General features: G+C 35.5%; 1 protein-coding gene across 3 annotated transcripts; it reads left to right on the forward strand.

Moving 5' to 3' along the window:
* Positions 1-8,046: 8,046 nt before the first annotated feature.
* LOC121411266 (transforming growth factor-beta-induced protein ig-h3-like) lies at positions 8,047-19,230 on the forward strand. 3 transcript variants are annotated; one of them, XM_041603890.1, is made up of 4 exons: positions 8,047-8,500; positions 9,754-9,933; positions 17,329-17,493; positions 18,151-19,230. In XM_041603890.1, the coding sequence occupies exons 1-4, from the start codon at positions 8,195-8,197 to the stop codon at positions 18,517-18,519; spliced, it is 1,020 nt and encodes a 339-aa protein (XP_041459824.1). In that variant the 5' UTR covers positions 8,047-8,194; the 3' UTR covers positions 18,520-19,230. The 3 variants fall into 3 exon arrangements, with proteins under 3 accessions (XP_041459824.1, XP_041459823.1, XP_041459822.1); XM_041603889.1 differs by lacking the exons at positions 8,047-8,500; positions 9,754-9,933 and adding exons at positions 12,836-13,007; positions 15,844-16,435 and having other exon boundaries at positions 18,151-19,205; XM_041603888.1 differs by lacking the exons at positions 8,047-8,500; positions 9,754-9,933 and adding exons at positions 12,836-13,007; positions 15,827-16,435 and having other exon boundaries at positions 18,151-19,204.
* The last annotated feature ends 3,685 nt before the right edge of the window (positions 19,231-22,915 follow it).

Genomic DNA, 22,915 nt, shown 5'->3' on the forward strand with positions numbered 1-22,915 from the left:
CAAAATTTTCAAGTTCAAATTGATATATCAAGGATAGAGCCACCGTCCAGAGACCCATCAACAAACATCCTGTGAAGTTCGGATTAGTCTCGGCGAAGCTAGCTCTACCTTGAAATGGTGTCTAATCCGCACACAAAAAATGACGAGATCTGTCAAGAAGAATTATATATATTTCGAGTTCTTCCTGTTGTTATTAAAACGTATGCGGAATAGGAATGCATCGCCATGGAAGAATGCTGCATCTGGTCTCCTTGGCTATATTTCTCAAGAACGTTATTGTAGGAGATGTAGCATGTAGTGATGTCGAAGATGAGCGTAGCATTTAGTGATGTCGAAGATGAGCAAGTTGAACATGTTGAAACACTGCGTGGCTTATACGACCATTGAGTCTCAATTTTAAATGTAGAAACGTAGAAACTTTCATCTCCATGTGCATATTTCGAAACAGATCCCAGATAACTTGCGAGTTCCCGATTCCATGAAAACTGTTAAAGCAATAAAATAAAACAAGAAATTATAAATACTAGTACAATAAGGATTATGATTGCAGTATGACATCATCAGCTGATCTAGGAGACCGAAACGAAAGTGGCCTCTCTTCTGGCACATTAGTAAATTATCGAAATAAGCAATAATAAAATACACCACTTTTTAATTGATTACACTTTATCTATAAAGTTACAAACATGCTCCTTGTTGAAGCATTACACACTTTGTATCGGTGTGGTTACATTTACTTCATCATTGATTTATTTGCATCAAATTGTATTGAGTAAAAAAGAAAATCATCCACATCTCCCCGATTGGCCGCTCGAAGAGCTAAAAGCTGTATTTTGCTGGGGGAGGGGACATATTTAAGCTTCATCTTTACAAACAAAATAGGGTATTTTAATAAGATATAGATGAATACTGTAATGCAAGCATACAGAACGAGCTGAAATCATTTCATATTTGATGCATCTAGAGCAAAAACGGAGCGCCTTTTAAGCACTTTTTTTTCAATCATGAACAAGATGCATATCCAACGTAACAATAGATGTCTGCGCGTAGCGCGAGGTGAAATTTTACACTTCTTGTTCAAGATGTTTTAAAAATTGCTCAGTAAAATGTTCCGTTTTCAGGTCTGAATATAGAAAATAACCTTTTTCAAATGTTAGAAACGTGTTTTTTCTAATAAAAAATGCTTTTTATTATTATTGTAAATAAAAATTTCAAAATTTAGGACCTGATCAATTTTCCATAACCTGTAATACCTTGGTATTAATAATAACACTTTGTCCATTCGCTATGAGTCAAACTTGAAGGTTTTAGAATAATGTAAATATATATCACTACGGCCCCTACTGTTAAGACCATGATAACCTGAATTTCTCGACCCCTCCCCATTTTCAAATTCTGGATCCACCACTGATTTGTACATAACTTTAACTGATCCTGAGAAATTGTCAGTAAAGAATGCACTTATGCAAAATGAACAGTAATCATTCTCAAGTTTTCGAGTGTGCTTGCTCAAGTATATATATATATTTTTTTTAATCGGAGATAGCGTGTGTGGTAATAAAATGATGGATGATCAAAAACAGCAGCAATTAATTCGAATCCGTCCCCCGCTATACCGATTGAGCTATTCACTCAGAGGGTAGCTTATATAGCTTGAACCCTTGAATTGAATTGAAATATATAATTACCTATACACGTCCACGTATTTCAACCGCGTAGCCAGGATTTAATTTTGGAGGGGGCGGTAAGTGCAAGCGAAGCGTGCTCCCTAGGGGGAGGGTGCAGGGAGGGGGGGAGTTTCCCCCTCCCACGCGGAGCGCGAAGTTTTTGATATCTCATCAAATTCAAATCAAAAGAAGGCGTCTCTTGCGTCTCTACCCTTATCAACTCGAATATTGACTTGCTGTGATTTAAAAGCAAATTAGTTTTCTAAAGAAATCATGAGCGCCCAAAAGTGGGAAAAGATTAAAGAATTTGAAATAATTCCTCTTACCACGCGAAGCGCGGAAGCTTAAAACGTTTTATAAAAATAGAGAACATAAATGATAGGCCTACAATTGTGCCTTCCTTGGTCACATCAGATTTGATTGTAAAAAGTTTATCCACATTAATTTCGTTAACTCAAGTCGCAAAACAGAGTAGAAGACGGGTATAAAAATGAAGGAAATGTGCCCTATTCCTTCCCGTGAATGGCATTGAAGCTCTGAATGAATTTTAGAATTTTCTATGAAACTTTAACCTGTTCTAATTTTGATATTTCTTGGATTATATATAACTCGATTAAGAAAAAAAAACGAGCTCAAAATGTGAAAGGGATTGTGCAAGCTAGAAGATGGACTTTTCCTTTTTCATGCTCGCGAAGTACAGAAACCTACCTGATTTATTTTGGAAGAAAAAAATTGTGCAATTTCGCTCATATTAAGCGCTTCCTTTTGTTTAAGAAACTTCATTGATAATCAAAATGTAAAATCAACATGATCAATGGCGCAAAACAAGACAGGAGATGGATGTGCAGCGATAAAGTTTAATATCGTATATACTTTTGCATAAAGCACGGCACGAGTTTAATGCCTCCCCCTTTAAGCAGATACTTTGCCAAAAATTATTTGCTGAAAAGCGAATGAAAATAGCATTTGGTATTCGGGGAGTGATGGTAATGTTTACCTGCTCCGAACAGAAGAGCCAAAATATGATGTCAATGCAATATATAAAAAAAAATACTTTTCATACTCTTTACAACCATGTGTACTTTATAACGTCTGGCAAGATTATACGATTCCCACATCCGGGAAGGGTAAAAACAGAGTAGAAAAAAGATGCGGGAAACAAAAGGGAATGGTTTTCTTTTATATTTTTTCCCGCGCGGAGCGCGGAAGCAAAATTTCGTACGAAGAGAGAAGAACGTCTCGTTTAGGTTTTTATTCTTTTGACCCCCAAAAAGAAGGGGGAAAAACAAACAAAGCTATACCTTTCTTCCCTTTCCTTCTTTCACTTTTTTTCTTTTTCTCCTTTTCCCTTTCTTTTTGGGGGTCGACCGCCCCCACCGCCCCCCCCCCTGGTTAACACTCATCCAGTTTCAGAAATTATGGGTGTTTGTTGAAGGGGAACTTACTTTATTTGTTGGGTAAATAATTTTTGTTTTATATCTCATAGAGTAATAGTGCCTATATAAATAATCAGTTCTACCGCACATTAGAAGAATATTTCCTCGCTCGCTTTGCTCCTTCATAAAATCTTATAGACAGGGCAGTTAGAAACAACCCTGATTTTTGTTTTTTTTTGGGGGGTACCTCGGTATCTTTTGTTTGATTTTGTTATTGTTCTTTTATATAATTCTTATTGACTCTTCCAGTGACATCAACATTTACGAACAGCAATGCAATAGTTTTGATATACAAACATCAAGGTTCCAGTAAAATCACAGGATAGATTCATTAACATGAATAAAAAAACGATTTCTAAATAAATTCAATTGGTTCATTCCTGCTTCCATTTATTCAAACTAATCCTTCTCCATAAGACCCACCCCCCCACTCCCACCTCTCCCACTCCCCCCACAATTATAGCTGCCTCCCCTTTGCATATTTATCAACCCCACCACACGCTTGGACCGGACTTTGGTAGAACGAAAAAGCAGAACCAATCTATTAAATAGATATTATATTATCTATTTTTCGTTTAGTTAGACTTTGATTATTCTGTAGATAGCCAAATGTCAAAATTGACAGAGTGGTTTGTAGAGGTGGGAAAAGTGAAAATTATGAAATTAAAAACATTTTTAGTAATTTTAATTAAATATTTCCGAATTGATTTTTAAATAATTGTTTTCGTGATTCAGGATAGATGGCTGCGTGATGACAGTCGACACGTGCCGCATCTGTCAATCCAAATAACGGTCGAGAAATTTACAAGTGTTTTATAATTAACGCATACTTGCAAGCGTAAAATGTACAACATTCTCCGATAAGATGCAAAACAATGTCAATTTCATAAATTGATTGACAGCAAGTTACATTTAAGAATTTGACCTCTTGAAATTGACGAGAGAAGGGGAATGATACCCTATCATGTTTTGCATGGAGCACAAAATATTTCATTATTTCAGGAACACCAAATATCGCCTTTTCACGGCTTCGGAAATTTAGGTGGTATATTTCATGTCTCCAGAAACTGTTATGATATGGCCATCATTATTATTTTGTACTTGGTTACTGAAAAAATAAAAAGTTGCGGCAGACCCCCCCCCCCCCTATAGGTTCTACAGCCCCTGATTAAAAAAGTGTACATTTTAACTACTGTATGTTAATTATTTTAATGAGCAAACCCGTAAATAGTCTTGGCGATTCAATTTCACTCATTATACATGTTTAAATCATTCTTGATGTTTAGTTGAAGTCATAAGACACAATATTGAACAGGTATCTCCCTAAAAATGTGTTGTGAAATTCCTAAAAATTTAACATGTGTTAGAAACTGGTCCCCATTTTGACTGGATATTCTTTTTTCGATACTGAGTTCAAAGAGTAGTTCGATAATATTGAAACAATAAAGATGTTCAAGCATCTACCTTAGTAATATTTTAACGAGCTTCATCTTATCGTTTTACATGCAATTTTCTTTTATACAACAGTTTGAAGGTTCATGTTGACCAATATTTTTAAAGCCATTGATCAGGCACACACAATCCTGCCTAAACATGCTAAAGTCTGTGACTCTGCATGTTAATCGCTGAACCAAAGATGGGTGCATGACAATAGATATCCAAGTCTCGGTTTAAAATTGGTTAATCCTTTTTTCCAGTGATTCTTTCACCTTTCTATTCCAAAAGTTACTTTCAATGTCAGTTATTTAGGCATCATCCCATGCTACAGCTGAATGGGATGGATTGTTCAAACTGAGGACTCTTTAATGTTCCTTTCAGAGTTCTGCCTGTTTATCCATCATAACAATTGGCACAATCTGTGCAAGTGATTTGGTAAACAATACCTGACCTTTTTTCTTTTGGAACGTGTTTTTTTGGATGGGCCAACCTGCTTGTAAAAGTGTAAGGGCTCTTGAAAGCAATAGCAATATCATTGTCTTGGAATGCTGTTTCAAAATTCCAAAATAAGATATGCTATTTACAAATCGACGAAATTCCCTTCAAGTTCATATCACTCATTTTAAATGTAGCTTTCTCTCTGAATCTCAGACACAAGGGCAAATATTTTTTATTGTCTTTATTAGTTTTCATGGACAGGTATGCGAAAATTATTATTTTGATTTTCTATATATTATCTTACACATTTGCAAATTTGCATATCGTAGCTTTATGAAAACTTCTAGTTCTACTCATGGTACTGGAAGTCGTTTATCTTATTTTTCTCCTGAAGGCAAAATTCACCCTTTTGAAAAAGTACCGAGTCTAGGTATCTTTTGTCAATAATTCCTTTTGATGCTTTTCCCTGGTCCTAGATGCAAATATCAACAAAGATATGGCCAACTCTGTTTTCTATTCATAAAACAAAAAGGGAATCATTAGAACCATTAGACAGGTTGGTTATTAATGATAAATGATGAGGGCCATCTTTAATAATCTACCATAAGAGATACTTACTCACAAGTTACTCACACGGGAACGCTCATGTAGTCTCGGCATTCTCATTTGTTCTCTCTTTTACTAGTTTTAGCAGCGTCAGGCATCCATGTTCGCAGCAACATCATTTCATCATCAAAATAAATTCAATCCATTGAACATGTACCAATGACAATATCTTTTTTCCACAAACTTTGTCCACTGATGTAGAATGACCGTCCAAGTTCGGATGAGTCTCGCCGAAGCTCGACCAAATACACGAACGATGTCCTTCGCACGGAGTCTGGTTGGGTTAGCAGACGCTGTGCCGTCAAGATACTGTCTTCGATCCCCACACAAACAAGTGAAGTTAAAAACTCTTTCTATATCTCAGATTCTTCCTGTTAGTATGCAAACGTATGACGGTTCACCAACTCAGTGAAGAGATTTTCGGAAAATAAATGAAATGCTCCCATTTTAAGAGGTGTTTCTTTGGTTGAACGTTCTTTGCCTCTCCTCTCCGATCGGGAAAATTATTGGACTGCTAGTGCCTCGTCACGTGATACAACAAATGTGACGCATTAATTTGTGAGAATTAGACCATTGGCGCCAATTTACAAGCACCTGTGTTGATCAAGGAATGTACCACCAAGACCACCCCCCCCCCCCCCCTCCCGAAAAAAGGAAAGACTTGCCCGATGGTTTGCTAGTCATTAGACAGGAATCCATTATTCATTAAAAAAAAATAGGCCCTGATAAAGGCAATTAGTCATAAGGTTCGTTACGGGTTGCTTTACAATCAGTGTATCCCTATTGTCCCATTTGACTTTTAAAAAAGTGGTTTGTTGGATGAGCAGGCTAGAAACTGAAAAAAAACGAGACAGTATAATATGCGAGATAATGTCGATTTTGAGAATTAAATGTGTGTTTCAATTAGGCCTATTTTCTTCACTCTCGAATAGTAGCGTAGTGATCCAATCATTTTTCAGTGGAGGAACGTCAATCTTAAGAATCTGCCAGCGAGCGAAGCGAGTAAGCAAACATTTTGATATTTTTAATCCAAACATATAATTTTGTGTTAAATTTTTACATACTTTTCAGAAAAGGTATCACATTCCATCCTTTTCCCTTTCTTTTTCTTTCTTTTACTCCTTTTGTTCTTGGTCGTGAAACTTATGGGGCATGGTCTCAAGCCCCCAGGCGGGTGCTAATAATGCCCATATCTTGCCATAGTAAATTTGAGATTATAGTACACATATTTCATTTTATAATACGCAGGCCATTTTGGAAAGTATACCCTGACTGTAAGACAATTCCCTTGGTTATTAGTGACGACGATAAAATGTGGTTACCGAGGAGATTGTGAAACATACAAGTACCATGTTCACGAATACTTACAATAAAACGTTTAAAAAATCCTTTCTCAGATCAGCATAAAAGAAACGGCAGCTCACTCTTCATGCTCCCATTATTTTTCTTTGATAAATACGCATCAGGTTCATTCCAACAAAAAGTATTAAGGATTTAATCGTTTTCAGGTCTTAATGACATTATTTAGCTCGCGCTTCGCGCTCGCATTATTTGTTTAGGGAGATATCTATCCTCTATATACTGTAAATAAATCTATAAAGAATTCTTATCATGCTCTTTTGCAGTTCAGTTTATATAGTTTATAAACACTTTTAACTTAATTCAACAGGTTTATTTGCAATGAAATGCAAATGCTGTGGATTTGACAGCGTGATTTCAACTTTGGTGTTGATGGTGGAGTTTATGTTTGAAGCAAGATTTTTATCGCGGTACGCATAGTTTGATTATTTCCACAATTCCTAATCACATCATTGATTGCTCAACATCAACGAGTAAAACTTGTCCTAAGACAAGTGTTATTTTCATGTTGGTGTTATCATGGTTGTACTGATGTAAAAATAGGCAAAACACCAAAATCATCACTGAAGTTTACCTAGCTTCCTATAATCATTTATATCGTTTCAGCATGATCGTTTCAACACGGAGTATGCCCCCCCCCCCACACACACACACACACACACACACAAATCAAAGCGATATAAATGAAAAAGAGGAAAGGAGACAAACTAAATCTAGGAGATTAGAAGAAAAAATACCAGAAACATCTTTGGAAACATAATGTCAAATCAAGACCTCGCTTTTTCATCTTTCAAAGTCAACTTTCGATTTATAAACCAACTCAATTCGCATCGGAATGGAATGTTGCTGAAATCATAAATGCCCCCTATATTTTGTTTTTCTTGCAGAAATGGGGATACCTGGGTTCTTATGTTCATGTACTTTGTTCATTCTTCCCTCGTCACCATCTTATAATCTTTTCAATTGAAACATTGGTGAACTCGACAGCCGGATTTTAATCTATGAACAAGCCACTTGACATACAAAAAAAAGATGATACAATCTGGTCAAAGTCCTATACACAAGCAGCTTCCTTTGATTGTTTCCAGATAAACCATTTTGACACTTCTACAAAACATGTAAAGCTCTGTGGACAATGATCACGATGCTGGAACCGTTTTCATACTATTTTCTCTTTACATAAAAAATTCTCTTGGTCTGTAAACCTGTCCATGCTTTGATCAATAAACAGTATAATATAGCCCTGGATCCATGATGAATATCGTGTCGGTGTTTGTTTGGTTATTCTCCTTGATCGGCATCACACCTCTTGATCCTCCGAACACCGATGGACTTGTCGACCACGGGAGCGTTGGCAACCTCGTCACCGATGCTGGGAATATTCTCCACGTCCTGCGTCAATCGGGAGCGACATCCTTTCTATCTTATGCCCAACGATGTCCGTGGGTCCTTCAAGAGCTTGGTGGTCGATCAGGATACACCGTACTGGCACCAACCAACCGGGCGTTCGAAGAGATACCGAGGGTCATTTATAATGCGATGAATTCAAGTGCTGAGGTATGAATATTAATTCATGTTATATCCATTTAGATTCTGTGACACACTGCACGGTTGATATATGGCATCATACTTGCAGTGGTGGTGATATGCTCCCTGTTCCGAACTACCGTATCTGCATCAGTGATAATGTGTCACTTTCATGTTTATTTGATTCTATCTGGAGATTATGTACACACAACAATGACGAAGAAAGAATATAGGTTTAGACTTATAGCAATCGTATCAAATAATAAAGTAAACCGACAAGTTCATACCGTAGGATAATTCTGATTCTATATCCACCCCCCCCCCCTTTTTGAGAGAGTAAGAAAGATGTCAGGATACAAGACATAAAAGCAGTTAGCAGTTAGCACTGCACGTAACTTTATAATTTCATATACTATTTTCCAAGTTTATTTTAAGCTGTCATTCTCTATTTTATTATACTTCTAATATTATTTCGATCGTAGTTACCAATGGTTTGTGTGATGTTGTTACTCCATTACAAATTTATATTGTGCTTAAGTGTTATCAGGACATGATAACGATAATCGACACACCTAACATAGAGTTTCAGAAATTTTTCGTAAAATGGTCATACTTAACCTATTTCTTGATCGCTTATAAGAAGCCAACAAGGCAACATCATCTTTATAATTATGGCGAGTTCGAGAGTCCCCACCTCTATTAGTATCCCTCTATCTATCTTGGTCAATTGGTGGAACATAATTAATAATTATACTAACCTGCACTTTCTAACATAGATGTCCCGCATTTATATATAATGTATATAGTAAACTTTTCCTCTAACATAGCATTCTGGTCATTTTACCTCCGAAGAAGATTCTGATAGGATCGAAAGCTTAGGCCCCTTTTGACTCTCTAACATAGCATTCTGTCACAAATGTGAAAATGAAAATATCTCTATTTTTTACTGTGATGTGTCGACCTTCTTTCACCCGCCTTGTGCGTTCTGTAGGTTATTGGTAATATTCACCGGGTCAGAGCTCCAGGGGAGGGGGTGTTGGCCGATGGCCTCATGATTTAAGTCGTTAAAAAAAGGAGAATAGATAAAGAATGAGGAAGGAAAAGGTATAAAAATTGAAATCGTATACAGACAGAGAGGTCTCAGTCGTGTATTACTATTACCTCTGTCAAGGATCTTTAAGTCGTCATACCCCCTCCATCGGCCTATCAAATAACTTGGCGCCGTTTATACTTCTAAAACGTAATTATCATTCTGGCTAAATTCTGGGTTTTACTTCATACAGGTAACTGAGTGGTACCTGCGTTACCACATATTACTTGATGCGATACCACGCTCAGAGATGTGGGATAATCGTCTTGTCCCGACGGCCTTCAAACCTCCACAGTCAGTCAATGAACCAGTTCAGTTGATGAGGTTTAACACCTATACAGTGTGGAATGATATGTTGACAGAATATGAAAAGGTAACCAAGCGATTTATGACTTTGCACTTATAGTTTTAGATATGTCCATGATTATATAATTCATTTTTATTTTCCTGAAATATGCCTGAAATATAATCCAACGCCTTATAGATAGAGTAGACCTATACTTGACATTTTCATCCCCATTTTTTTAAATCATAATCATCATCATCATCACCATCGGTAGTAGGAGTAGTAGCTGCTGTAGTAGTAGTAGTAGTAGTAGTAGTAGTAGTAGTAGTAGTAGTAGTAGTAGTAGTAGTAGTAGTAGTAGTAGTAGTAGTAGTAGTAGTAGTAGTAGTAGTAGTATAGTAGTAAATCAATGAATTTAATAATTAAAGTAAAACAATGCATGCAATATAAAATTTCAACAATGAATATACATGCAAATTTAAAAATAATCATTCAAGTTTTTGTTTTATCTAAAATAGTGTTAAAAAACAACAGGACTTAGAATGTTGTTAGCTAAGAAAAAAAATAATTAATTGCCTGCACACTTTAAAAATAGCCATTTATTTCATAATTTTGTTTTCGTCAAATGTCAGCAAGTGACATTCAATTCAATTCAATTTGATCACTAACATTAACAGGTTCTGGTTGTTTATGGTTTTATGAAATACTCCTTTAATGAGTTCCAGTGCCACATTTTCTGTAATAATACTGCACTGTACTGCCTATTCCAATTGTATTTGATCATATTTCATATTTTTTCATGCAACTTGTAACTCACTGATATACTTGTTCTTTAAAAACCTTCATAATTATGTTGTCTTAGATAGCCAGATTGTGTATTTTGATATTATCAATATTTGTTTAATAATTATCTCATAATCTCAGCTTGTATATCATGTTTTGTGAGTATTATTTACCAAATCACTTAACTTTGTTTAGATAAAAAATAATGTGATATTAATTCATCACTTTGCCACATTCATTTTTGTTTTGTTCTTTTTATTTGGGGGAGGTAAGGGGGAGGGGTGTGAATTATTTCATAACTGTTTCTGTTACCTTTCTTGTAACCAGCTTGGTTTATGCAATTTGCCATCGTTTCAAGTTTTTAATTGACTTTAATTGTTTATGAAAAAACAGAAATTTGAAAAAAATCAATTATTAATTATGAACTTAAAACCCACATTAAAGGACAAGTCCACCCCAACAAAAAGTTGATTTAAATAAAAGGAGAAAAATCCAACAAGCATGACACTGAAAATTTCATCAAAATCGGATGTAAAATAAAAAAAGTTATGACATTTTAAAGTTTCGCTTAATTTCACAAAACATTTATATGCACATCCTGGCTGGTATGCAAATGAGGAGACTATGACGTCATCCACTCACAATTTCTTTTGTGTTTTATAATATGAAATATGAAATATTCTAATTTACTCCTCATTGTCAAGTGGTACAACAATATTAATTCCTCCCTAGAACATGTGGAATTAGCATTGTTTAACACTATATGGTTCAGTCAAGTTGGTCCTTAATGTCAAATCTATAAAAAGTGAAATATTGTAAAATTCAAATAATAAAAAAACAAAAGAAATAGTGAGTGATGGACATCATCGACTGACTCACCTAGTTGTACATATCACTGTTTTGTGAAAAATAAGCGAAATTTTAAAATGTCATAACTTTTTTATTTTACATCCGATTTTGATGAAATTTTCAGCACTATGCTGGTTTGATTTTTCTCTATTTATTCAAGTCAGCATTTTCCTGGGGTGGACTTGACCTTTAATAATACTCCTGCAATAAAAAGCTTAGTCCTCGAGTGACGATACAAGCTTATCTTATTTGGTTTCTAATTTCTCATGTTTGAATCAGCTTATTATCATGTCCGATTTTGCATTACTGTATGTATATCACTGACGAATATCCCAACCTTTATATATTATCGTGTTGTATTGTAATTATTTTTTGTTTGTTTTTGATATATGAGAAATTAAATGCCACTTAAACTTTAATTTGATATTACTAGTATCATCATTATCATCATCATCGTCATCATCATCATCACCATCATCATCATCATCATCATCACCACCACCATCGTCATCATCATCTTTACATGGGACGCGGAACGATTTTGAAAGAGGGGTGTGGTTGGCTGAACATGTTTAGGCCTATACTCGCATTTTGGTAATTTATACATGTACATAGCTACTGAAAATGTGGGGTGGGACTGAAGCGCACCACCCACCCTGCCACCCTACCCCATTGTGTGCCCCCTGCATCATCATCATCATAGATTTGCCACTGCGTTGCAGACATTCCTTCGATCTATCGCGTCCATGTATTTATATTTATTTATTTTTTATTTATTCGATTACCAGACATTCCCAACATGTTCTTGTAATTTCACACCATCGAAGATTGATTTGAATAAAAGCAGAAAATCAAACTAGTAGAACATTGAAAATTTTCATCAAAATCAGATGTAAAATAGGAATGTGATGACATTTCAAATTTCGCTATTAAAGTTACACATGGATATACAAATGAGAGAGCCTATAGTTAATCATGTCACTCACTCACCAATTCTTTTGAATTTTATTGCTTTAATATTGGGTTTAATATACAGTATTTCAGTAATTTTTGCTCTCATTTGACAATAACTAGACTCTCCAACAAACCACAACAATAGTACAGTTTCGAGATGCCTTCGGAACTTCGGAATCAAAATTTGTTTCACAACAAAGTGAGAAATAAGAAAAATATTTTTCATATTTACTAGAACTCATAATAAAATACTGGATGGTTGATATCATCGGTTCCCTCATTTGCATACCGACCAGAATGTGAATATGCAGAGATACAGTATAACTTTTGAGATTTTGATATACTGACAGTATTCTGTTTTGTAAAATGAGACCCTGGATGTGTCACGTGAAAAATCACATGTACACCGTACACGACGTCCAGCGGGGTGGAGCCAGCAAGTGATGTGATCAAGGACTGAAGGAGTCTCGGAATTCTGATATTCTACCCAAACGTCATCTTTTGTGGAATAACTACAATAGACAAGAGCCATTCTAGAAAAAGAAGACTATATAAACTTCTAGAGGCATTTTGGGGTAAAAGTTTGGAACCGTAATAAATTTCACACAATTCCAAATGTGCTGAATCTGAATAACTGTCTTCGCTACACTACAGCCAGTAGACTACACTCCGGGAGTACACTACAGTACCGTAAGGGCCCGGGGGGGGGGGGGCACTCAGTATATAATGCATAGTGGGTATGTGCCGCGGAGGGGACCCCCATTTTTACACTCAAATTTCCGTTCCAAGGCATAGCATTTTTGTCTTATTGAGAAAAAGAACAGAGAAAGCCGCTCCAAGGCATAGCATTTTCTTCTTATCGTGAAAAGCGAAGAAAGAAATCCGCTCCAAAGCTTCGCATATTTTCCGTTACGCCGTTCCGGTCGCATTGATCTGCTACAATGAGCCGCAATTTTGGTGAAAAGCGGCCGCTGAGCGATGTCCGACCATTGCCTATGTGCTAGCGCACCCGGCGCCCGTGCCGCCGTGCTAGCTGTATGCACGTATGCCCGTTCCATGGGGATGCAATTGCGCATTCACATGCAGGCGACTCGTTCCAAGGACCCCCGTTTTCACAAACATTTGTAGTTCCGAAGCCCGTTCCGAGGACCCTCCTTTTTACAATTAGCCCGCTCCGAGGCCCCCGTTTTTTGTCTCGCCCGCGGCACACCCCCACCACTTTTTTGGTCGAGTGCCCCCCCCGGGCGTAAGGGCACTAGTATTCAACCCGTTTGGAGAGTTTCCTCAAATATATAGAAACATAGAATTTACCTGAATTTCAGACCCATCTTATTTCTAAGAGCAAATGCTGGTTATTCTTTTTCCGTTATTTTTTTCTTCAACCAGTCGACTGTGTGCGCGGGCGATCAAATTATACGGCGACGGTTTTTTGCACTAGTATTCAACCTAGCGATGAAAGATGGTCCTGTCTCTCAATCTGCCCTTGTCCCATCCGACTATGGACTAGACCATTTGAGATGAGACCAAACAGGGAATTAATCAAAGCCAGAGACTTACATAGATCTAGATCTAATTTACCAATATAAACCCTTTTGAGATTTGCTATCTATCCTCACTAGGTTGAATACTAGTGCAATTCAGTGCAAAAGGCCATCGGCGCATAATTCGATCCTACGCGCATACAGTCGACAGATTGATAAAGAAAATACCGACAACAGATTACCCTGGAAATAACAAAGGTATGAAATTGAGATAGTTTCCATATTTCTAAATATTTTTGGAAATATGTCAAAATCTTTGAATTATGCCGGGTTGAATACTAGTGCACTTACGGTACTTAAACCCGTTCAATTTCAATCCCAAGCTGATCATGCTGATTTTTCATGTTTTGACCATCTAATTTTCATAACGGAAATGGCTGCTAAATTTACCATTTATGATCTTGTTTCAACAAGATTCTTTAATTCTAGGAGTGGATATATAGAAGCACTGTATATATACCCTTCATCAATTACTTTGATAGTTAACTCACTCAGAGTCGGGGGAAGTGCAACGTACCTCGGCCAAGGGAAAAACTAAAAACCAGGGTAATGACCGAGAGACCCCTTGCCTTGATTGCAAATCGTTATTTGGTTAGCTGCAATGATTGCAGATCTGATGGGAACTGAAATAATATTAAAGATATAATTTTGCTACAACTTAAGGGTAATAACAATGTTAAGTATTGATACTTGTAAGTTGTATCTGATTGGTATATGTTACACTGCATAAATCACATGATCACTTGAGTATTACTTAAGTATTTATTTTCTAATTATGGACATGATGGATTTAATATATCTAATTCAAGAAATCTAATTTTAGTATTGATTATTAGCTTATCAATTTATAAACTCTTTGTATTAGGTTCATGGAATAATGGAAGTTGTATCAACATCAGTGTTTTTTTTAATATTTGGCATGCCTAATGTACCTTGCAAGCATATTGCTTTCTGTGCAGATGTGGATGTGTGTATGTGTTTGTTCCTGAATACAAATTAAAACGATTGAGTAATTGAAATATTGAAGCTTAATACTTGTCTGCCATTGATAAGCAGTTGTTATAAGATCTTGTAACAAAATATGTACAAAACAAATGGTAGAAAATACACAGAAATATATATGAAATTCAAAGAACAATAAAATTCATAAGCATTATACTTTGAGGGCCATACAATTATTCATATGATGAATGTAATTAGTACCAAAAATAATAAACTTTTGAGCTGAATTATCAAATTATAGCAAAAAAAATTATAGCATATTGCAAAATATGCATAAATTTGCATAATAATTCAGAAGCAATTTTTCTGAATATGTATACAGGATTTTGCATTATTCATTCATTTATTTACTTCCATTAAAAAATACATATGTAAAAAAAAATATTCTAATTGCTTAAAATTATTCAAGTTATGTGAAATTGAATACTATGAAAGAATATCGTTGTAATAAGATTCTGAATGGTCAATTTGGCAGCCATTTTGTTTATGTAAATTAGGTGGTCAAAACATGAGAAATCAGCTTGGAAACTGGTCTTATCAGATTCAGCAAATAAAACTTCATAATTGTGTGAAATAGACCGGGGGGGGGGGGGTTCACAAAGATTTAAATATGACTTACAGTCGCAATTAAATGTCAAGTTGCATACGGTATAAAGGGCATGACCGCATTGGTCAGATCATGCAAAGGGTTATATGTTCCTATCATGTATGCATCAGCATTTAAGCGCGACTCTTAACTAGCTAGTCCTACTTAAATATTTGTGAAACACCCCCCCCTGTTCCCAACGTTTACCCCAAAATGCCTCTAGAAGTCAAACTTTCCCCCAAATGGTTCTTGTTTGAAATCACAGAAAAACAATTATTTTAGAGAGGATATTTCATTCAAGATGAAGTACTCAATTTCCTGTGTGATATTGCTGACATTGGTTGGAGGAATTGCTAGCATCCATGCAAGAGTTAAGCCTCGGCTGCGGGAAGCTGTCCTTAGCAATTTCAATCCATCACTTCCGCGTGTAATCAAAGCATTCACAATACAGCCAGCTAAATCTCTTGAGAAAAAGAGCCACTACAAGCCAGTTTTGAATGCTGTTCCTGATGTGCTGGAGGTGGCTAGAAAAAACCTTGCCACCAAATTTGCTGAGTTTGCCTCTAACACATCTTGGTTGAATGACACGCTGCATGGTTCCGGGAATAAAGTGACAGTTTTCGCATTCTCAGATGATGCGTATAGTCACAGCTCCTCGGAGGTGAAGGCGGCACTGGCAGATGTCTGGGGCAGAAATAAGATTTTGCAGTATCATGTTGCATCAGGGGTTTATTTCGGCCGTGACATCAGCGAGAACGAGAATACGGTCGTTTATTCTTTGTACCCATCTCCACCTTTTAAGCCCACTCCCCAGTGGCAATTTCAGCCCATCCAACTTGACTCATATTTGGTGGATTCAGGAGGGCGTAGCACGGTATGCATAATGTTTGGAATCTTCAAGTTGAAGTTTCGGCTTTAAAGTTCAACCTACAATGTAGAACCCTGGGCTAATTGCTGATTCAGAGATTTGGTTGATCAGGATAGTCATTTGTTGTCATTTGCTAGTCATAGTCATACGTGTTGAAACAATTATAAGCCAGTATATAGACATAGTTTATGTTTGGGTAGATGTAAAATCAGTAAATTTAACCAATAAAACACATTTTAGTTTAATTTTAGTTTATATCCTTCACAGTTCTCACCATAACCATTTTGAACACATGCAGTAATGAATAGGAATGGACATGGACTTTTGGGGGATTTACAGAAATCAAAGATACGCTTCAAGTGAAATGTAGCATTTTAGGCTTATTTGGAAATTAAATCAAAGTAAAGTTGTTGTCGTCTGATTGGTATCTACACTTGTAATTTTGGTATTGTACTATATACCACCCCAGTTTCTTGAAATATTAAAATTTATTCATTCTTTGTTTCCAGAATGTACAGAAATGCTATATTCAGTCATCAGGTTGCAATATCTTCCCATTGCTCTGTTTAAAATCAGTCAGCAGTTATATAAGGTTTCCTTATGTGCAATGTTTTAAGGACGATCCTCCAACTATCCAAAAATATTTTATCAGGCAGGGCAGTTGGGCCAGTTCTTTAAATTATCAATGATTCTATGTAATCTGCCTAAGTCCAATCTCTTGGGACCACATAAATTTCTTTGAGTATAAAGAGAAATTTGACTTGGAAGTAGCAAATAACATGCGATCTGCAAAATTGCTTCTACTCCAACTCTGACAATTATGTGACTTATACAACGTCGACATATGTGCGACTTAACTGTGCTTACACTCTAACAAATGGTGTTTTTATTTTCTCTAGGTGAAGACGGCGAGTGGTTCTCCTATCACAAAGTTTGATCTGACGGCTAGTAATGGAATTGTCCACATCATTGACAGGGTCATGTACCCGATACCCACTGGATCAAACTTGGCCAGATACTTTGAATTAGAACCCAAATACAGCTCCCTCTATTCTGCACTTGAGGTATGTATCAACATGTTACCTATTTTTTTAGGTTGGATAGTTGTTACTCCATGCTGGACATAATGTGATTTGTGCAGGTAGAGTAAAAAAAAATGCAATCAAACAAACAAATCACTGAAAATTTCATCAAAATTTGACAAGGAATAACAAAGTTATGACATTTTTAAGTTTCTCCTTCTTGATGAAAAAGTTTTCTGCCTATTTTCATGAATATATGCATTTAGCAAACTGATGACATATCCCCACTTATTAGTATTTGATTAGACGAAATTATATTTTTTTTCACATTTTTTCAATAATAATCATCTTTAATGACTGTGGGCATCAACAGGAAGACAGGACAAGAAAAAATAATCACTGCTAAAATTTATCTGGTTATAATGGAGACATATTATGCATGCATGCTTAAAAATATGAAATAATTATGATTTCATGTTATGAATAAGAAAAAGGAAAGTAGAGTTATGACATCATCAGTCCACCTTTGCATCATTATGGTGTGCATGTAACTGATTTCACAAAATATTGCCAAACTTTGAATTAAATTACTGTTATAGTGACATAAGGATCTTATTATAGTATGCAGTGGTAGGTAGGCCTATGGATTATGTGTTTCTAACAGATCACATTTCTATTTTCTTGTATATACCTTCTCAGACGGCCAACCTCACCCTTGCCATATCGACCCCAGACTTCAAGCCTTTGACCCTCCTGGCACCCAACAATGGTGCCTTTGACAAACTCAGCAAAGCCCAACAGGAGCTACTGAAGAACACCACCATCCTCCAACAAGTCCTTACCTATCACGTAATGGTAGGGTCCTACTACAGTGCAGCCATCTATGAGGATTTCCAGCATCCTTCCTTGGAAGGTTCTACCATCTACTTCCAGAAAGGGGCAGGTGGGGTGTCTGCCGAAGGGAAGATGGTGGTGAGTTTTGATACAACTGTGACCAATGGGGTGGTCCATGAATTGAATGGCGTCATGTTCCCTCGATCCCTCAACCATCTTCTGTCCAAAGAGTAAATATCTCTATTCAAAGTCCTTGATATTTTCTTAATGACAGGTTGAATTAATGTGAATTTGGAATTGCTATGTAATGTGATAATAAAAAACATGTTTATGTCGTAACAGTCATGTGCATGCAGTTTTTTAATCAAGTAACTTGCATCAGGGCTTGAATAAAACCAAGACCATTGAAGGCCATGGCTGCAGATGCCATTTCAACTGGCCTCAATGCCCATCTCATTTGCTTTGGAGATTTTTGTGCTTTTCTTTCACTTTGTGCTGTAATATATGCATGTGCCATAAAATATCAAAATGAAAGGGATGTTTCATTGAATTTGTGTTGTTGAATTTTGTTCTTAGATAGTATTGAACATAGGTGATAATTTTGAATATCTTATAATCAATGTGACTTGCTAGTTTTTACCGACCTGCAACCTAATGTTCAATTTATGAGATTAAAATGAAAAAAAAAATAACCTAGAAACTAATTAATGAAGCTTTGAAAACCATTCAAATTTTTTGCAGTCTAAAGAAAATTGAAAATATAGAATGATAGTATAAAACATCACTCTATGATAAGAGACCAGACATAATTCAATCTTTCCTTGAAAGGCAGGCTTGCTAAAAAATATACAATTAAACATCATTCTACATTTCAACAGTGTTCAGAAAATATAGAAATGCAAGATGATCACTCAAACTACAGAATGTATACATATAGTGGACTAGTGGTGTGGTGTTATTTCTGGATATCTTTTGCTGTTGCTTGTTTACTCTGTAATGTACTTTAAAAGATAAAAACAAAGTTGAATTTGTTTATCACAAGGTGGAATCAGGGCTTGTTTCAAGATATTACAGAATATTTAGTAGGTTAAGAGTGTTTGACTTTTATTTCATTACTATGTTTACCCAGAATAAACATCCTATAATGAAAGGGTCTTTTGATAAATCATTTAATGCTTTTTCAAATGTAATCGTCTTTGCAGCTCTCTATTTTTTCATATATTCTTGCCTTACACATTTGTTGCATCCGTCTTTATCCATTACATATATATATTTTTTGTTCATTTTTTAAAGCCAGGATTGTGATTTGTAAGGCAATATTAAACCATCTACTGTTTTTTTTTTCATTAATGCCAAAAAAATATGAGAAGCATAGATGTTGAATAACAGGCTAAATGATTTGATATCTTGGAGAGGGAAAACATTGTGTAGAATTCTTTCTATGTAATTGTACCTTTTAAAGGTTTAAGTTGTACTTTTTATGGAATTTAAGGGCAACAATATGTTTCATGTTCGAGCATATATTAATATGATAATGTAGTATTAGAATACATTCTTTTTTATTGTACAAGTCAGGGAAATTGATATATTCAGCCAGAACTAGCATGAACATTGGTACACTTCATGACTAGGATACATGTATGCCTATGCTTAAATTCATAGAAAGTTGCACTTTTTATTGAAGAAATCCATCAATGTCTTTACAAATCACCCACCTACCACCATGACACTAAGTTTCAGTTACTGTAATGGTGTATTGTAGTTTAGACCAGCAACATGAAATATATGTATATATAAAAATCATTAAGTCACAAAGTAGTTGTAATAATACTTAAATCTAGTATAAATGTAGGTTTTTCCAATTTAATATTGAATTTGAGTTAAAATTGGGAAATTGGGTTAAAATTGGAAACTATAGCTATGTTTTATGAAAAACTTTCAACAAAAATAATAGAAAAAAAAAATTATGCAATATGTTACTGTTAGGAAAAAGTGTCTTTCATTTGATTTGAGGAATAATGTAATAATGTACATATATTATGAAGAGATAAACATATCTTCAGTACTAACCTATACTAAACAAAACAGGAGCATGTTGCAATATGCACAAGAGCTTAATCTAATCATGATTATGGTTTGACAATTTTCAATTACAAGGTTCTATATTTTTATTACGTTTTCATTAAAGACAAGATTTTTGTTACTGTACATCTGTTGTCAGTGGAGTGTTATAAATTTCTAGTCAACCAAGACTAATTACATGTATGTTGAATTAACATACAATTATTAAACAGTCTATGAAACTAAGACCAATAGTGAAAATCACATACAAAGTTAATGGAAAGCAACAAAGTTACAGCACTTTGAAGTGTTTTGCAATGTTTTCAGGAAATATCAAACAGTAAAGGACTATTGGGCTGTATACAGATAAGCGGATTGGTGTCAAGCGATCGTTGTTTTTCTTTTCATGTTGTATTATGTGAAACTTGAATAGCTTTGCTTTTGCTCAATGTAAGGCATGGTTCGACTTCTTAAAAATGAATTGTGAAATTTAATATTTATAGCATTTTTCTAAAAATAAACCTTGCGAGGCAATCTTCTTATGGAGCATCTATGAACAGTACACTACTTTATATTTGGTTTAATAGTGAAATGTTACATTATAATACAATCCATCAGTCCTATATCACTGATCATTGCCAATATTCAAAATGCTGTAACTGTTTGAGTTCATGCAGTTTTCACTGTTGTGCCACAAGTAATAAACAAAACTTCAATGATAAATGGGGAAAAAAGGAGGAAGAGAAAGGAAAAGAGAACAATATGTGAGGGGGAGGGGAAAGCGAAGAGTTTGATCCAGGGGCGGAAATCTCTCCGAAAAGATAGGGGGGACAAGGGTCTGGAAAATTTGGCAAGCAAAAAAAAAAAGGCTGTTACCTAAAAGTTAAGGTCATTTCGACGAAAATATATTTGAAAAAAAGGCCATCTCGTCCCAAAACGCATGTTTTATTCCCATTTTGAGTAATATATTTTTTTAGCATCACCAAAGACCCAAAATAGTAGGGGGGACATTTGATATTGTGTCCCCCCTACTATTTTGAGTAGGGGGGACACGTCCCCCCTGGGATTTCCGCCCATGATTTGATCATAAGACCAAGGGTGGAAACATACCCTATGTATTAATGTACATCTTGATGTTTGAGTGGAGTGTCTTGCTTAAAGTCGTCAGATAGTTGGATGCCAGCATTTTCAGATAATTACTTGTTTTTTTATATTTAATTGAATAAGTTTTTGTTTACCCATCCATGAGTATCTTCATCATCTTCCTTGACTCACTACAGGGTGTGACCACCCCGCCCCCTTTGAATTTTTGGGGTAGTAAAGAAGTGGGAAAATACACAAAGAGGAAGAAAAGGGCAGAGAGATAAAGTATCAACCTGTATAATTCAAACAGGAAGGGCCACCCCCTCCCCCCCGAAATTCTGAAATCTTGATTTTACTGAGAATTTTCAAAAAATTCTCCAAGATAGTGCACAGAAGCATTAGCTTTTGAGTTTCTTAGACAAGTTTTTGGATATCTAGCACCACAAAATTTCTGCATACGGCCATAAATGAGTTACGGAATTCTGTCATTGGATGACATTCTCTTCAGAATATCCTCCACCCATGTGCCCCTATTGATGTTGGTCACTTTTTTTTTCAGTGTTCCTTAGTATTCAAGTTGCTTTTTACAATCGGCTACTATGATATATTTACAGTATATCTCGCATCAGAGGCCACCTGTCAATATAGGCCACAAGTTTGGTTTCCCTTGAATGAATGGAAACATGAATACAGAAATCTGGCAATAAAGACCACCTTTTCTAATCTTCCTTTGTGGTCATTGTAGACAGGTTTTACTGTATTTGGATTTCATTTTGTTTTTCCTTCAAGCTATGCCGGGTACAATAGCAAGCTTGACCTCTTCATCTATAAAGAGAAAAGAATATACTATAAAAAGAAAAGGAGAAGAGACCCTTGGATCAATTCAGCTTGGATTCAAACAGAAAAATCAAAGAATAAGATCAATGAAAGTTCCAGAACAGTTGGACAAACAATAAAACTTATGAGCATTTAAATGTTGACATCACTAGGGCTATGAAGATACTGATTGGCAATGCGACCAGATTGTTGATGTCAAAGAAGAACTCTCCCCTTTATACATGTACTGAAAATGTACCCCCTAAAAATCAATTTTTGCTCATTATAATATTACAAACTCCGTCCATGATTTATTGGAACCCATGTCCTCAGATGAAAAAAAAACCTGATTTATGAATAGTAAAATATGTATTAAGGTACTAACTTGACGTATTACATGATGGTTGCATTTCAAATGAGAAGATACCCACATCATTAGTGATGTTAATATTCTAATGCTCATGACTAATTTTTTATTCAAGTTTCCTGAAACTTGTGTTCAATTGTTTCAGTTATTTTTGTTTTCACACAAGTTTATTTGCTCCCAGTGTTTATTCTCCTTTAAGTTGGATTATGTAGATGAATAATTATCAAATAATCCTGTTTATCAATACTGTGACACACAACACAAAAATGCAGAAAATGAATAAATTTGATAAAGTGGTAATAC

The sequence above is a fragment of the Lytechinus variegatus genome, chromosome 3 (genome assembly GCF_018143015.1).
Source record: "Lytechinus variegatus isolate NC3 chromosome 3, Lvar_3.0, whole genome shotgun sequence".
Classification (NCBI taxonomy): Eukaryota; Metazoa; Echinodermata; class Echinoidea; order Temnopleuroida; family Toxopneustidae; genus Lytechinus; species Lytechinus variegatus.

Coding starts and splice junctions, on each gene's coding strand:
- LOC121411266 (XM_041603889.1), top strand. CDS start 15,863: ATGAAGTACTCAATTTCCTGTGTGATATTGCTGACATTGGTTGGAGGA. Junction 16,436..17,328: donor ATTCAGGAGGGCGTAGCACG/GTATGCATAATG, acceptor TATTTTCTCTAG/GTGAAGACGGCGAGTGGTTC. Junction 17,494..18,150: donor CCCTCTATTCTGCACTTGAG/GTATGTATCAAC, acceptor ATACCTTCTCAG/ACGGCCAACCTCACCCTTGC.